The 15612-nt window shown below is 32.8% G+C and overlaps 2 protein-coding genes across 2 annotated transcripts; one reads left to right on the plus strand and one right to left on the minus strand.

Moving 5' to 3' along the window:
* The first annotated feature begins 1836 nt into the window (after positions 1 to 1836).
* On the plus strand, positions 1837 to 6316 carry LOC123750989 (uncharacterized). Its single transcript, XM_069333186.1, has 8 exons — positions 1837 to 1942; positions 2725 to 2845; positions 3024 to 3095; positions 3363 to 3578; positions 4293 to 4415; positions 5176 to 5313; positions 5493 to 5690; positions 6004 to 6316. The coding sequence occupies exons 1-8, from the start codon at positions 1892 to 1894 to the stop codon at positions 6120 to 6122; spliced, it is 1038 nt and encodes a 345-aa protein (XP_069189287.1). The 5' UTR covers positions 1837 to 1891; the 3' UTR covers positions 6123 to 6316.
* A 4518-nt stretch (positions 6317 to 10834) lies between these two features.
* Positions 10835 to 15300, minus strand: LOC138369740 (uncharacterized). Its single transcript, XM_069333187.1, has 7 exons — positions 15195 to 15300; positions 14292 to 14412; positions 13559 to 13774; positions 12722 to 12844; positions 11838 to 11975; positions 11461 to 11658; positions 10835 to 11147 (listed from the first exon to the last, which is right to left on the minus strand). Exons 1-7 carry the CDS (start codon positions 15243 to 15245, stop codon positions 11029 to 11031), a joined length of 966 nt encoding a protein of 321 aa, XP_069189288.1. The 5' UTR covers positions 15246 to 15300; the 3' UTR covers positions 10835 to 11028.
* Positions 15301 to 15612: the final 312 nt, after the last annotated feature.

Here is a 15612-nt window from a genome sequence, read left to right on the forward strand (position 1 = left end):
AGTATGCTTTAACCCACTACACCATCAGACCCTACAAAAGAAGTAGAGACTTCGAGATATATATACACCTCAAATATCTCCACTTCCTGAGGGCACTAGACAAGTGTGAGGTTAGTCTGCGTTTTTCATCAAGCCACTGTCAATGTGAGAGAACTCGTGTCCATGCTATAAGCCTATACTTGCATAAACCACAAGTGAAGATTAACAATCTTTGGACAACACCCACCAGTGGGCCTCGAACCCAGAAAGCACAACTACCTTCCAGTAGCTGCCATAACTAGTACGCTTTAACCCACTACACCATCAGACCCTACAAAAGAAGTAGAGACTTCGAGATATATATACACCTCAAAAATCTCCACTTCCCGAGGGCACTAGACAAGTGTGAGGTTAGGCTGCGTTTTTCATCAAGCCACTCTCAATGTGAGAGAACTCGTGTCCATGCTCTAAGCCTATACTTGCATAAAGTGAAGATTAACAATCTTTGGACAACACCCACCAGTGGGCCTCGACAACCCATCCTCCGAATAGACAGTACGTTTTAATACTAAGTGTAATAAGTACATTTTTCATACCTACGTATTTAGTACATAAATGCACTTACCGGGCTGTTCCAGTTACCGGCTGGCCTCCCTAGAATATTCTCCCCGAGACGAGGAATACGTTTTCTTTAATGTAACGGGTGGGCTGTTTTCTTTTCTTAATTTTTGCGGATACTCAGTCAATTTTGCTTATACTTGTATACTCGGCCCAAATTTTGCCTTTATAATTTAAGGTATCATGAAAATTAGCCGCTTTTGAGGCAATTAAGCATAGCAGAAGCACAGTCACTGACATTCAAAGGAAAGAAGGAATGAGATAACTATTTATATTACGATTTAAATCCTTCTAATTTTTGCTCGTTCGTCAATGAGAACTGATGCCAACGCACTGGCCAATAAACTGAATAATACTGGCCACTAAACAATAGATTGATTGATTGGTGATTGATGAAGATTAAGCCACCCAAAAGGTGGCACAGCCATGAATAGCCCGTAAGTGGATGCCCTCTCTGAGCCATTACCAGTATCAGTAGATGATACTGGAGATCTGTGGAGGTGCGATCGAACCCTGCCTGACGGGAGATGTCTCCCGTGACTAAACAATAAACTGAACCTATCATAAAGAAGAACGACGACCATTGACCGTCTAGTGCTCCAACAGAGTGTAACTGTAATTAACAATGCTCAAGTCCTGACCAACAGTCAAATATTAATCCATCAGCCACGAAGCAGAGCGTCTCCCAACATCAATTCTAGTGCAGGGTCCTGTTGAACAAATTTTCCGATTTTACATAGGTTTACCGTGACAGACACTAACAATAGTAGCCTTGAAGAGGAAAGGAAATCGGCAGATTTTCGAAGGTTTGCCTGATATTTTCCAGCTATATAGTACTTTAAAAGAAAAGTTAACAGATGTTTGACTTTTATCCTTCTGTTTCACCAATATTTACCAACCATCGGGATGAATACTTATATGACACAAACTAGACATATTAGTATGAAAAAGAACTAACAATTCTCCAAATAGTAGGACGTGATTCAGTTTTCATGGAAATATTCATTTTCGGGTGTTCGACTTCAGTTTGGAAATATGAAAAGGCACAGTTTGGTGCATTCAGATGATAAAGCTTTATGACATTAATTACAAATGGCATAAGAAAGAAGCAAATATTAGTTATATTTAGAACCTATAACAGAAAATAATTTAAGTAAAACAGTTGATATAAAAAGCTGTATATAATTAAAAGTTGTTAGTTTTATCGCAATGAATGTAAACACGTGATCATTCGTTCAAAAACAATAACACACGTGATCCTAGATTTTGCAGTCATCGGGAGAACAAATCCTTCATGCAAACTGCACCTACTATCAAGAAGAAGAAGATCCTAGATTTGGGCATGGTATGTAAAGTTTTCTCGGCATTTATGTAAATAATTCCTTCATATGTAATATTTTACTAATTGAAAAGAATGCAAATGTTTCATTGCTGTTTAGTTAAATAATTTTCAAAAACTTGTTGCAGTATTAAAGTTTTGCTTGTTATGTGTAGGAAGAATATATTTTACTGCATATTGGTATACACATTCTAATACGTTTTTAGTATGCAGCATGTTGTTTTTATCAATTATGTTTTTTATAATAAGCTTCCTAGAAGGTTGTAACAGATCCCATGAGCACCACACCAGAAACAAATACCTATTTGATATTCCAAGAGTACCACTTAGTTAAACTAGAAATGCTTTACAAATCAAGGGATCTCGAATGTGGCCTTCCTAATTATGTTAAAGACTGTACCTCTCCCAACCAGTTTAAGTTAAAAACTAAGTACTAGCTAATTAACTCAATGTAACCTACCTCACCCCCAAAATGTCAACCCATCTCTTCTATTTAAAACAATGCTGTTTGTTGACCAAATTGTATATTACTTTTTTTCTGCCATGTTTCACCCCCCCCCTCCCTTTTTTTTCATTTTTTTCTTATTTTTTCTCAACACAATTTATACTTTAATCTCTTTTAGTATTAAGTTTTAGTCTTAGTGTTTTTCCTGCCCGAAACACTTTGCGTAATAGTGGCTTTAGGCATTGTATGTACTAGCTCTATCTATAAATCCATCTACTTTTGTATCTTACCTTGTATGTATGTACTTTACCTGAATAAATAATTGTATTTGTATTTGTAATAGGTAGATGATACAGAAAGCAGTACAATGTCTGTCACAAATCCTTTTACTGCGGCAGCATTAAGACCACAAGTCAGTAGAATAAATATGCCTGGAAGATCGACCCCAGCCAGCATACTAGCAGGTAAAAAAACATTTAATCAGCTTTTGACAAAATTACAAATAAAGATGTGTTATGTTATGTCATTGTGTTAGGTTAGCCTAGCTATTATTTCCAATTTGTTTTTTAATTTGTATTAGTATGCAGTACTAGGCTATTGTAACAAATTGGAATGTACAACGTCCAATATTTTTTTTGGCAGATTCGTTCTTGGCTCCTGAAAACTATCTTTACTTACCAGATGGACCAAGAACAACTCCGGACAATAATGATGGTATTGTTTATAAAATCATTTGATTATGGCCTTTATAATACATTAATATCAAAGTTTACAACCTTGTGTAATACAGTAAGTCTTTGTTTTAACAATAACAACAGAATTTTTTTTCTATGCTCAGCATAATTGGCTTGAAATCCATCATGCCATTATAATTTCTATCACTTTGATTATTGGTTTAGACAATTACATCAAAACATTTAATGTAGCTTCTCTTGCTACAGTTATAATGTATCCTATTGAGAATGTATATTTTTTTAACAGAAGGTCTCCAGACACTAGCAATTTTAGCTAAAGAGAACCTTCATCGTGAATATTTTAAAATAAACTCGGCTCTCCAGAAAAAATGTGAATATATGAAGCGAAGTTTAAATATTGAGGACCTAAATTATCTGAAGCCTTCAAACAAGAAAGGAAAAGGAGAAAATTACTGCAGGATTATTGAAATCAATCAAACACAACGTTCAAACTTATCAGAAGGTAATTTTTTATTTAGTTATTTATTCCATGACCCATGTTTGTGTGTTCCTATATCATAGTATAATGATAGGTTTAATTGCTAGTGTAGATTTCATTTTGCCTCAGACTTAAAATTATTTAGGTTTTTGGTGTTTTATTATTCAAAATTTGTTTATAGATAATCCAAGGTTATAGTCAACTTCTCCTTTGAAAACAGATATTTACCTGAATGCCACAAACTCTAGTAGCCTAGAAGAGTACAGGAAGCCCGCGGCTTGTCGAAATTCCCCCCATTTGCCTTTATGATCTTTTTTTGGGTATATTTAGAAATTCAGCACAGTTTTGGCAGTTACAGCTCTGGTGGGTAGGCAGTTCCATGTGTTAATAACCCTCTGGGTCAAAAATAATTTCCTGTTGTCAGCCCTACATTTTGGTTTGTTGAACTTGAAACCGTTGCTCTTTGTTTGTATTACATCTGAACCAAACTAGCCAAACTTTTTTTGATAATGTCATTGACTGCTTCATATCTGGCAATCTTTCCCTGTGTCTTATGACAGATTAGGCCATGGCTGCCATATTGGTCTGCCCTTGCATAGCCGCAAATACACCGGTGTTCGGTGGAGATAGGGGCAGCGATGGTCATAGACAGCAAAAAAATGTAGATAGTTTACAGATTAAAAATAGATAAAGTGTTGTGGAATTACCATACTTAAAGGTTGATTTTCTGCCAAACAGCCCTTCTGCCTGCTTCTCTTTCACCTCCACACATTCAAAGTTCTGACTTCTCAACTAGTGTACCAACATATACTCAAACATATTTACCAGCTGCAGAACAAACACCAAAATCATTGAATTCTGGTACGTCCCTATTTGAACTATGTAATGTAATATAATCTTAGTACCTAGTATCTACTATATATATATATATATATATATATATATATATATATATATATATATATATATATATATATATATATATATATATATATATATATATATATATATATATATATATATATATATATATATATATATATATATATTTTTTTTTTTTTTTTTTTTTTTTTTTTTTTTTTTTTTTTTTTTTTTTTTTTTTTTTTTTTTTTTTTTCAAAACCTAGAAGGGGTACCACCTCTGGTGCAAATGTAGGGACCCATAGCCTCAGAGAAGAAAATAAAGAGTACTCAGAGAAGACCTTTTGGATCCTCACTGAACACTTTGATATTTTCTTCTCCTACCACCCCTATTCTTTTGTTAAGTGTGTATATTTATCTAACTTTATTTGAAAATGTCATTACACAAAAAAAGTTACAATATTGATTACATACAGGGTACAAGGCTGCTTGTCATAAGTTGAATAGCTCCTCCAGCTCCTCATATATATATATATATATATATATATATATATATATATATATATATATATATATATATATATATATATATATATATATATATATATATCATAGTCTAACTAACACATTACTGAAAGCTGTCAGTTGTTCTAGATGCTTATATAATATGTATAAAATACACTTTTATTTATTACATCTATTTGCTCTTGAAGATTTTCCTGACTAATGTAGAATCCCATATTTCAAAGTACTTGCTGCAGAACTGGAGGAAATTTATGAATCTCAAGCAAGCATTTCTGATTGGCAAAAAAGAAGAAAAAATAGTGAGATTAAATGGGGAGAACGTAGGTCAATGTTGTTTAGCTGGACATTGTCAAAGTTGGGTGTTCCAGATAAAGGTAAATAACATCTTTAGTGTGTAATTATGGATAAATTTCAATGCAATTATGAAATGCATGATTAATGTCAATCTCTGAATACACTTAGATGTTTGTCATTTTTAAACTTGGTATACGATATTTCTAAATCCAATATTACCATTCAAAGTACATAATTACATTATTGTTTGGAAAACCAGGCAAATGTTGTGTACAATGTAGAAGTTGTGAGGCAAGCATAAAATGTGAAGACTGCTTTCATTTTTTGTGTCATAAATGTGATCAGCAGCAGCATTTTGTAATGCCTTTCCACCAGCGATTCTGCTGGAAAAATGGGTTCTTCGAGCCTTTAGACCCAACACAAACTGTGTGTTCAGATGGGAATGTCATTCACTGGAGTAAGTAATGTACCTGTAGTCTGTTTCTTATACTCTCATTTCTATCCTGAACCAAGCAGTGTTTAAAAATTTTATTTAGTTCATGTAATTTTTTTAGTAGTTTTTGTATTGGTCATTTTCCTCATTAATTATTGATTACCTCATTAATTACAGATTTTTAGTTAAATAAATGAATTTTTATTTGTTATTAAATATAAATCTTTCATGTAACTCCAGTTAATGCTAAAAAAATTATTAGTAATTTAAAATGTAATGATTGAAACATGTATTTATTTTGCTGCATAGCTGATCTTGTAAATTTAATTGTTACCAGAGCCTGTTGTACCAGCACATCCACCTAATTCCTGCCCAAACTGCAGTGAGAGCAAGTTCACAACTTTAAGCTCCAATAATTTGTGCATCTTTGTAACTTTAAGTAGTAGGTTACTTTAAGAAACATTTATTTGATACTAGTATTGGTAGCTGGCATTGCTCAGGTGACCCAGGCTACAGTCTTCATCAATATAACCATTTATACTTCACTCTCTTTACCACTGTATCTTCACTTATGAAGACGTATTTATATCACATACGTATTTATAACCATACAGAGACTTGTTTATGGGTTGGTTTACACATATATTGATAGCCACTCTTGAATCCCTTGCCAAATAAAATTGTTTTACTTCAATTTTTTTTATATTTGTGTGGGGGGCAGGAAGGTATGATCTGTATACCCCAATATTTAGGTGCAAGTGCGGATATGTAGATGAAGAACTTGGGAAAGCCATGCACCAGTCTGGTTTTTATTCAACTGGAAGAAATAGTAGCACTTTCTACAGCATAAATCTATTGGGTTCCTGGCATTTTCTCAAGAGAAGCAGCCCTGGAACTTCTCTTCAGGCATTAGTTAGTGCACTGAAATTATTTGGTGCTTCTCGAGGGCTTGTAAGTTTTCATACCATTACTGTTTTAATAGTGCAAGTATTAAATTGGTGTATAAACTTAAAAACTAAGTTTGTTACTAAGCAAATGCAGTGTCATTATTTAAGAAATAGGGTTAAATATTATTAAATTAATAAATAGCATGAATATTCTAAATATATATTTTATATATGTCTAATATCATAAGAAATGGAAATGGATTACCAATCTTTAACAATTTCTCTTTTTATGTAATGCTCATGTAAGTATATTTTCATTTCCTGCAGGTATTTATAGTCTGTTGCTTAACATGCCACTGCTTGGCACTTTTTGATAATTACTTACACACATTTTACATCTTAGCATGGTCCCATCAATTTTGAAACAACAAAAAGAGTCTTCTTTGAATGGCGTTTCCATCAGTATGAACTTGGGAGAATAAAAGGAGAATTTGACAAGGGGTGCCCTGCATGTGATACAACACCTGTGGCTGTACATATTGATGGCAACAAGAAACTGTATCGTTACAACAAAGTTGGGAGGTAAATATTCAAGTTAAAATATTTAATGCTGCTCATTATTGTTAAGGTATAATGTAAGGTGTAGTAATATGTTTGTAGTACTATAAACACAGCACTGTATAATATTTATATAGTGTCATGCAACTTTTAATCAGATTTTTTTTTAATTGTTAACTGATTACACCTTTATTACTTGCCTTTCAACTTCAGTTGAATTTTTTTATTTGGACTAAGGCTTTACTAATTAAAAAATATTTATTTCACTATATACATTCATTTAGAATAGGAGGGATTATGATGTGAATGCCAGCTTGGGTAGTTGAATTAGTTTTAAGTGAAATGATGTTTAACTGTCATCAAAATGTCTCACACTATGAACATTCATTAATTTAATATCATTCCAGAGGGATCAGAAACTCATATTATTCTGGTGGTATCTTCGCTTGTGACAAAGAAGTTCAAGATCACGTTTCCACTATTCAGAACCTTAAAACTCAATTAAGAATATTTTTACATCTGTTCGAAAGCCTAAAAATAGGTTTTCAAATAGAAACCTAAGACCTAATACCAGGTTTTTACCCATACAATATTTGAAGAGTACCTTTATATATTAGCTTGAGACATTATCAATAATGTATATTAATTGGACGGTTCCTAACTATATCATGTTCAAAAAAATCTATAAAATATATGGAATGCATATTGAATGATGAAAAATATTACATAAAAAAAAATTACATTTATATATGACTAATATATATATATATATATATATATATATATATATATATATATATATATATATATATATATATATATAAATATATATATATATATATATATATATATATATATATATATATATATGCAAACAACCCTGAATGGTCCCCAGGACAATATGCAACTGAAAACTCACACCCCAGAAGTGACTCGAACCCATACTCCCAGAAGCAACGCAACTGGTATGTACAAGACGCCTTAATCCACTTGACCATCACGACCGGACATAATGAGGTGATAGCCGAGGCTATTTGAACCACCCCACCGCCGGCACTCGGATAGTAATCTTGGGCATAGCATTTTACCAAATCACCTCATTCTTTGGGGCACACGTGAGGAACACAAATGCGAACAAGCCTGAATGGTCCCCAGGACAATATGCAACTGAAAACTCACACCCCAGAAGTGACTCGAACCCATACTCCCAGAAGCAACGCAACTGGTATGTACAAGACGCCTTAATCCACTTGACCATCACGACCGGACATAATGAGGTGATAGCCGAGGCTATTTGAACCACCCCACCGCCGGCACTCGGATAGTAATCTTGGGCATAGCATTTTACCAAATCACCTCATTCTTTGGGGCACACGTGAGGAACACAAATGCGAACAAGCCTGAATGGTCCCCAGGACAATATGCAACTGAAAACTCACACCCCAGAAGTGACTCGAACCCATACTCCCAGAAGCAACGCAACTGGTATGTACAAGACGCCTTAATCCACTTGACCATCACGACCGGACATAATGAGGTGATAGCCGAGGCTATTTGAACCACCCCACCGCCGGCACTCGGATAGTAATCTTGGGCATAGCATTTTACCAAATCACCTCATTCTTTGGGGCACACGTGAGGAACACAAATGCGAACAAGCCTGAATGGTCCCCAGGACAATATGCAACTGAAAACTCACACCCCAGAAGTGACTCGAACCCATACGAGTATGGGTTCGAGTCACTTCTGGGGTGTGAGTTTTCAGTTGCATATTGTCCTGGGGACCATTCAGGCTTGTTCGCATTTGTGTTCCTCACGTGTGCCCCAAAGAATGAGGTGATTTGGTAAAATGCTATGCCCAAGATTACTATCCGAGTGCCGGCGGTGGGGTGGTTCAAATAGCCTCGGCTATCACCTCATTATGTCCGGTCGTGATGGTCAAGTGGATTAAGGCGTCTTGTACATACCAGTTGCGTTGCTTCTGGGAGTATGGGTTCGAGTCACTTCTGGGGTGTGAGTTTTCAGTTGCATATTGTCCTGGGGACCATTCAGGGTTGTTTGCATATATATATATATATATATATATATATATATATATATATATATATTTATATATATATATATATATATATATATATATATATATATATATATATATATATATATATATATTAGTCATATATAAATGTAATTTTTTTTTATGTAATATTTTTCATCATTCAATATGCATTCCATATATTTTATAGATTTTTTTGAACATGATATAGTTAGGAACCGTCCAATTAATATACATTATTGATAATGTCTCAAGCTAATATATAAAGGTACTCTTCAAATATTGTATGGGTAAAAACCTGGTATTAGGTCTTAGGTTTCTATTTGAAAACCTATTTTTAGGCTTTCGAACAGATGTAAAAATATTCTTAATTGAGTTTTAAGGTTCTGAATAGTGGAAACGTGATCTTGAACTTCTTTGTCACAAGCGAAGATACCACCAGAATAATATGAGTTTCTGATCCCTCTGGAATGATATTAAATTAATGAATGTTCATAGTGTGAGACATTTTGATGACAGTTAAACATCATTTCACTTAAAACTAATTCAACTACCCAAGCTGGCATTCACATCATAATCCCTCCTATTCTAAATGAATGTATATAGTGAAATAAATATTTTTTAATTAGTAAAGCCTTAGTCCAAATAAAAAAATTCAACTGAAGTTGAAAGGCAAGTAATAAAGGTGTAATCAGTTAACAATTAAAAAAAAATCTGATTAAAAGTTGCATGACACTATATAAATATTATACAGTGCTGTGTTTATAGTACTACAAACATATTACTACACCTTACATTATACCTTAACAATAATGAGCAGCATTAAATATTTTAACTTGAATATTTACCTCCCAACTTTGTTGTAACGATACAGTTTCTTGTTGCCATCAATATGTACAGCCACAGGTGTTGTATCACATGCAGGGCACCCCTTGTCAAATTCTCCTTTTATTCTCCCAAGTTCATACTGATGGAAACGCCATTCAAAGAAGACTCTTTTTGTTGTTTCAAAATTGATGGGACCATGCTAAGATGTAAAATGTGTGTAAGTAATTATCAAAAAGTGCCAAGCAGTGGCATGTTAAGCAACAGACTATAAATACCTGCAGGAAATGAAAATATACTTACATGAGCATTACATAAAAAGAGAAATTGTTAAAGATTGGTAATCCATTTCCATTTCTTATGATATTAGACATATATAAAATATATATTTAGAATATTCATGCTATTTATTAATTTAATAATATTTAACCCTATTTCTTAAATAATGACACTGCATTTGCTTAGTAACAAACTTAGTTTTTAAGTTTATACACCAATTTAATACTTGCACTATTAAAACAGTAATGGTATGAAAACTTACAAGCCCTCGAGAAGCACCAAATAATTTCAGTGCACTAACTAATGCCTGAAGAGAAGTTCCAGGGCTGCTTCTCTTGAGAAAATGCCAGGAACCCAATAGATTTATGCTGTAGAAAGTGCTACTATTTCTTCCAGTTGAATAAAAACCAGACTGGTGCATGGCTTTCCCAAGTTCTTCATCTACATATCCGCACTTGCACCTAAATATTGGGGTATACAGATCATACCTTCCTGCCCCCCACACAAATATAAAAAAAATTGAAGTAAAACAATTTTATTTGGCAAGGGATTCAAGAGTGGCTATCAATATATGTGTAAACCAACCCATAAACAAGTCTCTGTATGGTTATAAATACGTATGTGATATAAATACGTCTTCATAAGTGAAGATACAGTGGTAAAGAGAGTGAAGTATAAATGGTTATATTGATGAAGACTGTAGCCTGGGTCACCTGAGCAATGCCAGCTACCAATACTAGTATCAAATAAATGTTTCTTAAAGTAACCTACTACTTAAAGTTACAAAGATGCACAAATTATTGGAGCTTAAAGTTGTGAACTTGCTCTCACTGCAGTTTGGGCAGGAATTAGGTGGATGTGCTGGTACAACAGGCTCTGGTAACAATTAAATTTACAAGATCAGCTATGCAGCAAAATAAATACATGTTTCAATCATTACATTTTAAATTACTAATAATTTTTTTAGCATTAACTGGAGTTACATGAAAGATTTATATTTAATAACAAATAAAAATTCATTTATTTAACTAAAAATCTGTAATTAATGAGGTAATCAATAATTAATGAGGAAAATGACCAATACAAAAACTACTAAAAAAATTACATGAACTAAATAAAATTTTTAAACACTGCTTGGTTCAGGATAGAAATGAGAGTATAAGAAACAGACTACAGGTACATTACTTACTCCAGTGAATGACATTCCCATCTGAACACACAGTTTGTGTTGGGTCTAAAGGCTCGAAGAACCCATTTTTCCAGCAGAATCGCTGGTGGAAAGGCATTACAAAATGCTGCTGCTGATCACATTTATGACACAAAAAATGAAAGCAGTCTTCACATTTTATGCTTGCCTCACAACTTCTACATTGTACACAACATTTGCCTGGTTTTCCAAACAATAATGTAATTATGTACTTTGAATGGTAATATTGGATTTAGAAATATCGTATACCAAGTTTAAAAATGACAAACATCTAAGTGTATTCAGAGATTGACATTAATCATGCATTTCATAATTGCATTGAAATTTATCCATAATTACACACTAAAGATGTTATTTACCTTTATCTGGAACACCCAACTTTGACAATGTCCAGCTAAACAACATTGACCTACGTTCTCCCCATTTAATCTCACTATTTTTTCTTCTTTTTTGCCAATCAGAAATGCTTGCTTGAGATTCATAAATTTCCTCCAGTTCTGCAGCAAGTACTTTGAAATATGGGATTCTACATTAGTCAGGAAAATCTTCAAGAGCAAATAGATGTAATAAATAAAAGTGTATTTTATACATATTATATAAGCATCTAGAACAACTGACAGCTTTCAGTAATGTGTTAGTTAGACTATGATATATATATATATATATATATATATATATATATATATATATATATATATATATATATATATATATATATATGAGGAGCTGGAGGAGCTATTCAACTTATGACAAGCAGCCTTGTACCCTGTATGTAATCAATATTGTAACTTTTTTTGTGTAATGACATTTTCAAATAAAGTTAGATAAATATACACACTTAACAAAAGAATAGGGGTGGTAGGAGAAGAAAATATCAAAGTGTTCAGTGAGGATCCAAAAGGTCTTCTCTGAGTACTCTTTATTTTCTTCTCTGAGGCTATGGGTCCCTACATTTGCACCAGAGGTGGTACCCCTTCTAGGTTTTGAAAAAAAAAAAAAAAAAAAAAAAAAAAAAAAAAAAAAAAAAAAAAAAAAAAAAAAAAAAAAAAAAAAATATATATATATATATATATATATATATATATATATATATATATATATATATATATATATATATATATATATATATATATATATATATATATATATATATATATATATATATATATATATATATATATATATATAGTAGATACTAGGTACTAAGATTATATTACATTACATAGTTCAAATAGGGACGTACCAGAATTCAATGATTTTGGTGTTTGTTCTGCAGCTGGTAAATATGTTTGAGTATATGTTGGTACACTAGTTGAGAAGTCAGAACTTTGAATGTGTGGAGGTGAAAGAGAAGCAGGCAGAAGGGCTGTTTGGCAGAAAATCAACCTTTAAGTATGGTAATTCCACAACACTTTATCTATTTTTAATCTGTAAACTATCTACATTTTTTTGCTGTCTATGACCATCGCTGCCCCTATCTCCACCGAACACCGGTGTATTTGCGGCTATGCAAGGGCAGACCAATATGGCAGCCATGGCCTAATCTGTCATAAGACACAGGGAAAGATTGCCAGATATGAAGCAGTCAATGACATTATCAAAAAAAGTTTGGCTAGTTTGGTTCAGATGTAATACAAACAAAGAGCAACGGTTTCAAGTTCAACAAACCAAAATGTAGGGCTGACAACAGGAAATTATTTTTGACCCAGAGGGTTATTAACACATGGAACTGCCTACCCACCAGAGCTGTAACTGCCAAAACTGTGCTGAATTTCTAAATATACCCAAAAAAAGATCATAAAGGCAAATGGGGGGAATTTCGACAAGCCGCGGGCTTCCTGTACTCTTCTAGGCTACTAGAGTTTGTGGCATTCAGGTAAATATCTGTTTTCAAAGGAGAAGTTGACTATAACCTTGGATTATCTATAAACAAATTTTGAATAATAAAACACCAAAAACCTAAATAATTTTAAGTCTGAGGCAAAATGAAATCTACACTAGCAATTAAACCTATCATTATACTATGATATAGGAACACACAAACATGGGTCATGGAATAAATAACTAAATAAAAAATTACCTTCTGATAAGTTTGAACGTTGTGTTTGATTGATTTCAATAATCCTGCAGTAATTTTCTCCTTTTCCTTTCTTGTTTGAAGGCTTCAGATAATTTAGGTCCTCAATATTTAAACTTCGCTTCATATATTCACATTTTTTCTGGAGAGCCGAGTTTATTTTAAAATATTCACGATGAAGGTTCTCTTTAGCTAAAATTGCTAGTGTCTGGAGACCTTCTGTTAAAAAAATATACATTCTCAATAGGATACATTATAACTGTAGCAAGAGAAGCTACATTAAATGTTTTGATGTAATTGTCTAAACCAATAATCAAAGTGATAGAAATTATAATGGCATGATGGATTTCAAGCCAATTATGCTGAGCATAGAAAAAAAATTCTGTTGTTATTGTTAAAACAAAGACTTACTGTATTACACAAGGTTGTAAACTTTGATATTAATGTATTATAAAGGCCATAATCAAATGATTTTATAAACAATACCATCATTATTGTCCGGAGTTGTTCTTGGTCCATCTGGTAAGTAAAGATAGTTTTCAGGAGCCAAGAACGAATCTGCCAAAAAAAATATTGGACGTTGTACATTCCAATTTGTTACAATAGCCTAGTACTGCATACTAATACAAATTAAAAAACAAATTGGAAATAATAGCTAGGCTAACCTAACACAATGACATAACATAACACATCTTTATTTGTAATTTTGTCAAAAGCTGATTAAATGTTTTTTTACCTGCTAGTATGCTGGCTGGGGTCGATCTTCCAGGCATATTTATTCTACTGACTTGTGGTCTTAATGCTGCCGCAGTAAAAGGATTTGTGACAGACATTGTACTGCTTTCTGTATCATCTACCTATTACAAATACAAATACAATTATTTATTCAGGTAAAGTACATACATACAAGGTAAGATACAAAAGTAGATGGATTTATAGATAGAGCTAGTACATACAATGCCTAAAGCCACTATTACGCAAAGTGTTTCGGGCAGGAAAAACACTAAGACTAAAACTTAATACTAAAAGAGATTAAAGTATAAATTGTGTTGAGAAAAAATAAGAAAAAAATGAAAAAAAAGGGAGGGGGGGGGTGAAACATGGCAGAAAAAAAGTAATATACAATTTGGTCAACAAACAGCATTGTTTTAAATAGAAGAGATGGGTTGACATTTTGGGGGTGAGGTAGGTTACATTGAGTTAATTAGCTAGTACTTAGTTTTTAACTTAAACTGGTTGGGAGAGGTACAGTCTTTAACATAATTAGGAAGGCCACATTCGAGATCCCTTGATTTGTAAAGCATTTCTAGTTTAACTAAGTGGTACTCTTGGAATATCAAATAGGTATTTGTTTCTGGTGTGGTGCTCATGGGATCTGTTACAACCTTCTAGGAAGCTTATTATAAAAAACATAATTGATAAAAACAACATGCTGCATACTAAAAACGTATTAGAATGTGTATACCAATATGCAGTAAAATATATTCTTCCTACACATAACAAGCAAAACTTTAATACTGCAACAAGTTTTTGAAAATTATTTAACTAAACAGCAATGAAACATTTGCATTCTTTTCAATTAGTAAAATATTACATATGAAGGAATTATTTACATAAATGCCGAGAAAACTTTACATACCATGCCCAAATCTAGGATCTTCTTCTTCTTGATAGTAGGTGCAGTTTGCATGAAGGATTTGTTCTCCCGATGACTGCAAAATCTAGGATCACGTGTGTTATTGTTTTTGAACGAATGATCACGTGTTTACATTCATTGCGATAAAACTAACAACTTTTAATTATATACAGCTTTTTATATCAACTGTTTTACTTAAATTATTTTCTGTTATAGGTTCTAAATATAACTAATATTTGCTTCTTTCTTATGCCATTTGTAATTAATGTCATAAAGCTTTATCATCTGAATGCACCAAACTGTGCCTTTTCATATTTCCAAACTGAAGTCGAACACCCGAAAATGAATATTTCCATGAAAACTGAATCACGTCCTACTATTTGGAGAATTGTTAGTTCTTTTTCATACTAATATGTCTAGT

The sequence above is a fragment of the Procambarus clarkii genome, chromosome 29, assembly GCF_040958095.1.
Source record: "Procambarus clarkii isolate CNS0578487 chromosome 29, FALCON_Pclarkii_2.0, whole genome shotgun sequence".
In the NCBI taxonomy this organism is placed as follows: Eukaryota; Metazoa; Arthropoda; class Malacostraca; order Decapoda; family Cambaridae; genus Procambarus; species Procambarus clarkii.

Excerpts from the sequence above, each read along its gene's own strand:
- LOC123750989 (XM_069333186.1), top strand. The coding sequence starts at position 1,892 with ATGCAAACTGCACCTACTATCAAGAAGAAGAAGATCCTAGATTTGGGC. Across the intron at positions 1,943-2,724 it reads AGATCCTAGATTTGGGCATG|GTAGATGATACAGAAAGCAG; the intron begins GTATGTAAAGTT and ends TATTTGTAATAG. Across the intron at positions 3,579-4,292 it reads ACGTTCAAACTTATCAGAAG|CCCTTCTGCCTGCTTCTCTT; the intron begins GTAATTTTTTAT and ends TCTGCCAAACAG.
- LOC138369740 (XM_069333187.1), bottom strand. The coding sequence starts at position 15,245 with ATGCAAACTGCACCTACTATCAAGAAGAAGAAGATCCTAGATTTGGGC. Across the intron at positions 13,775-14,291 it reads CCCAGCCAGCATACTAGCAG|AAGGTCTCCAGACACTAGCA; the intron begins GTAAAAAAACAT and ends TTTTTTTAACAG. Across the intron at positions 11,659-11,837 it reads GTTGGGTGTTCCAGATAAAG|GCAAATGTTGTGTACAATGT; the intron begins GTAAATAACATC and ends TTGGAAAACCAG.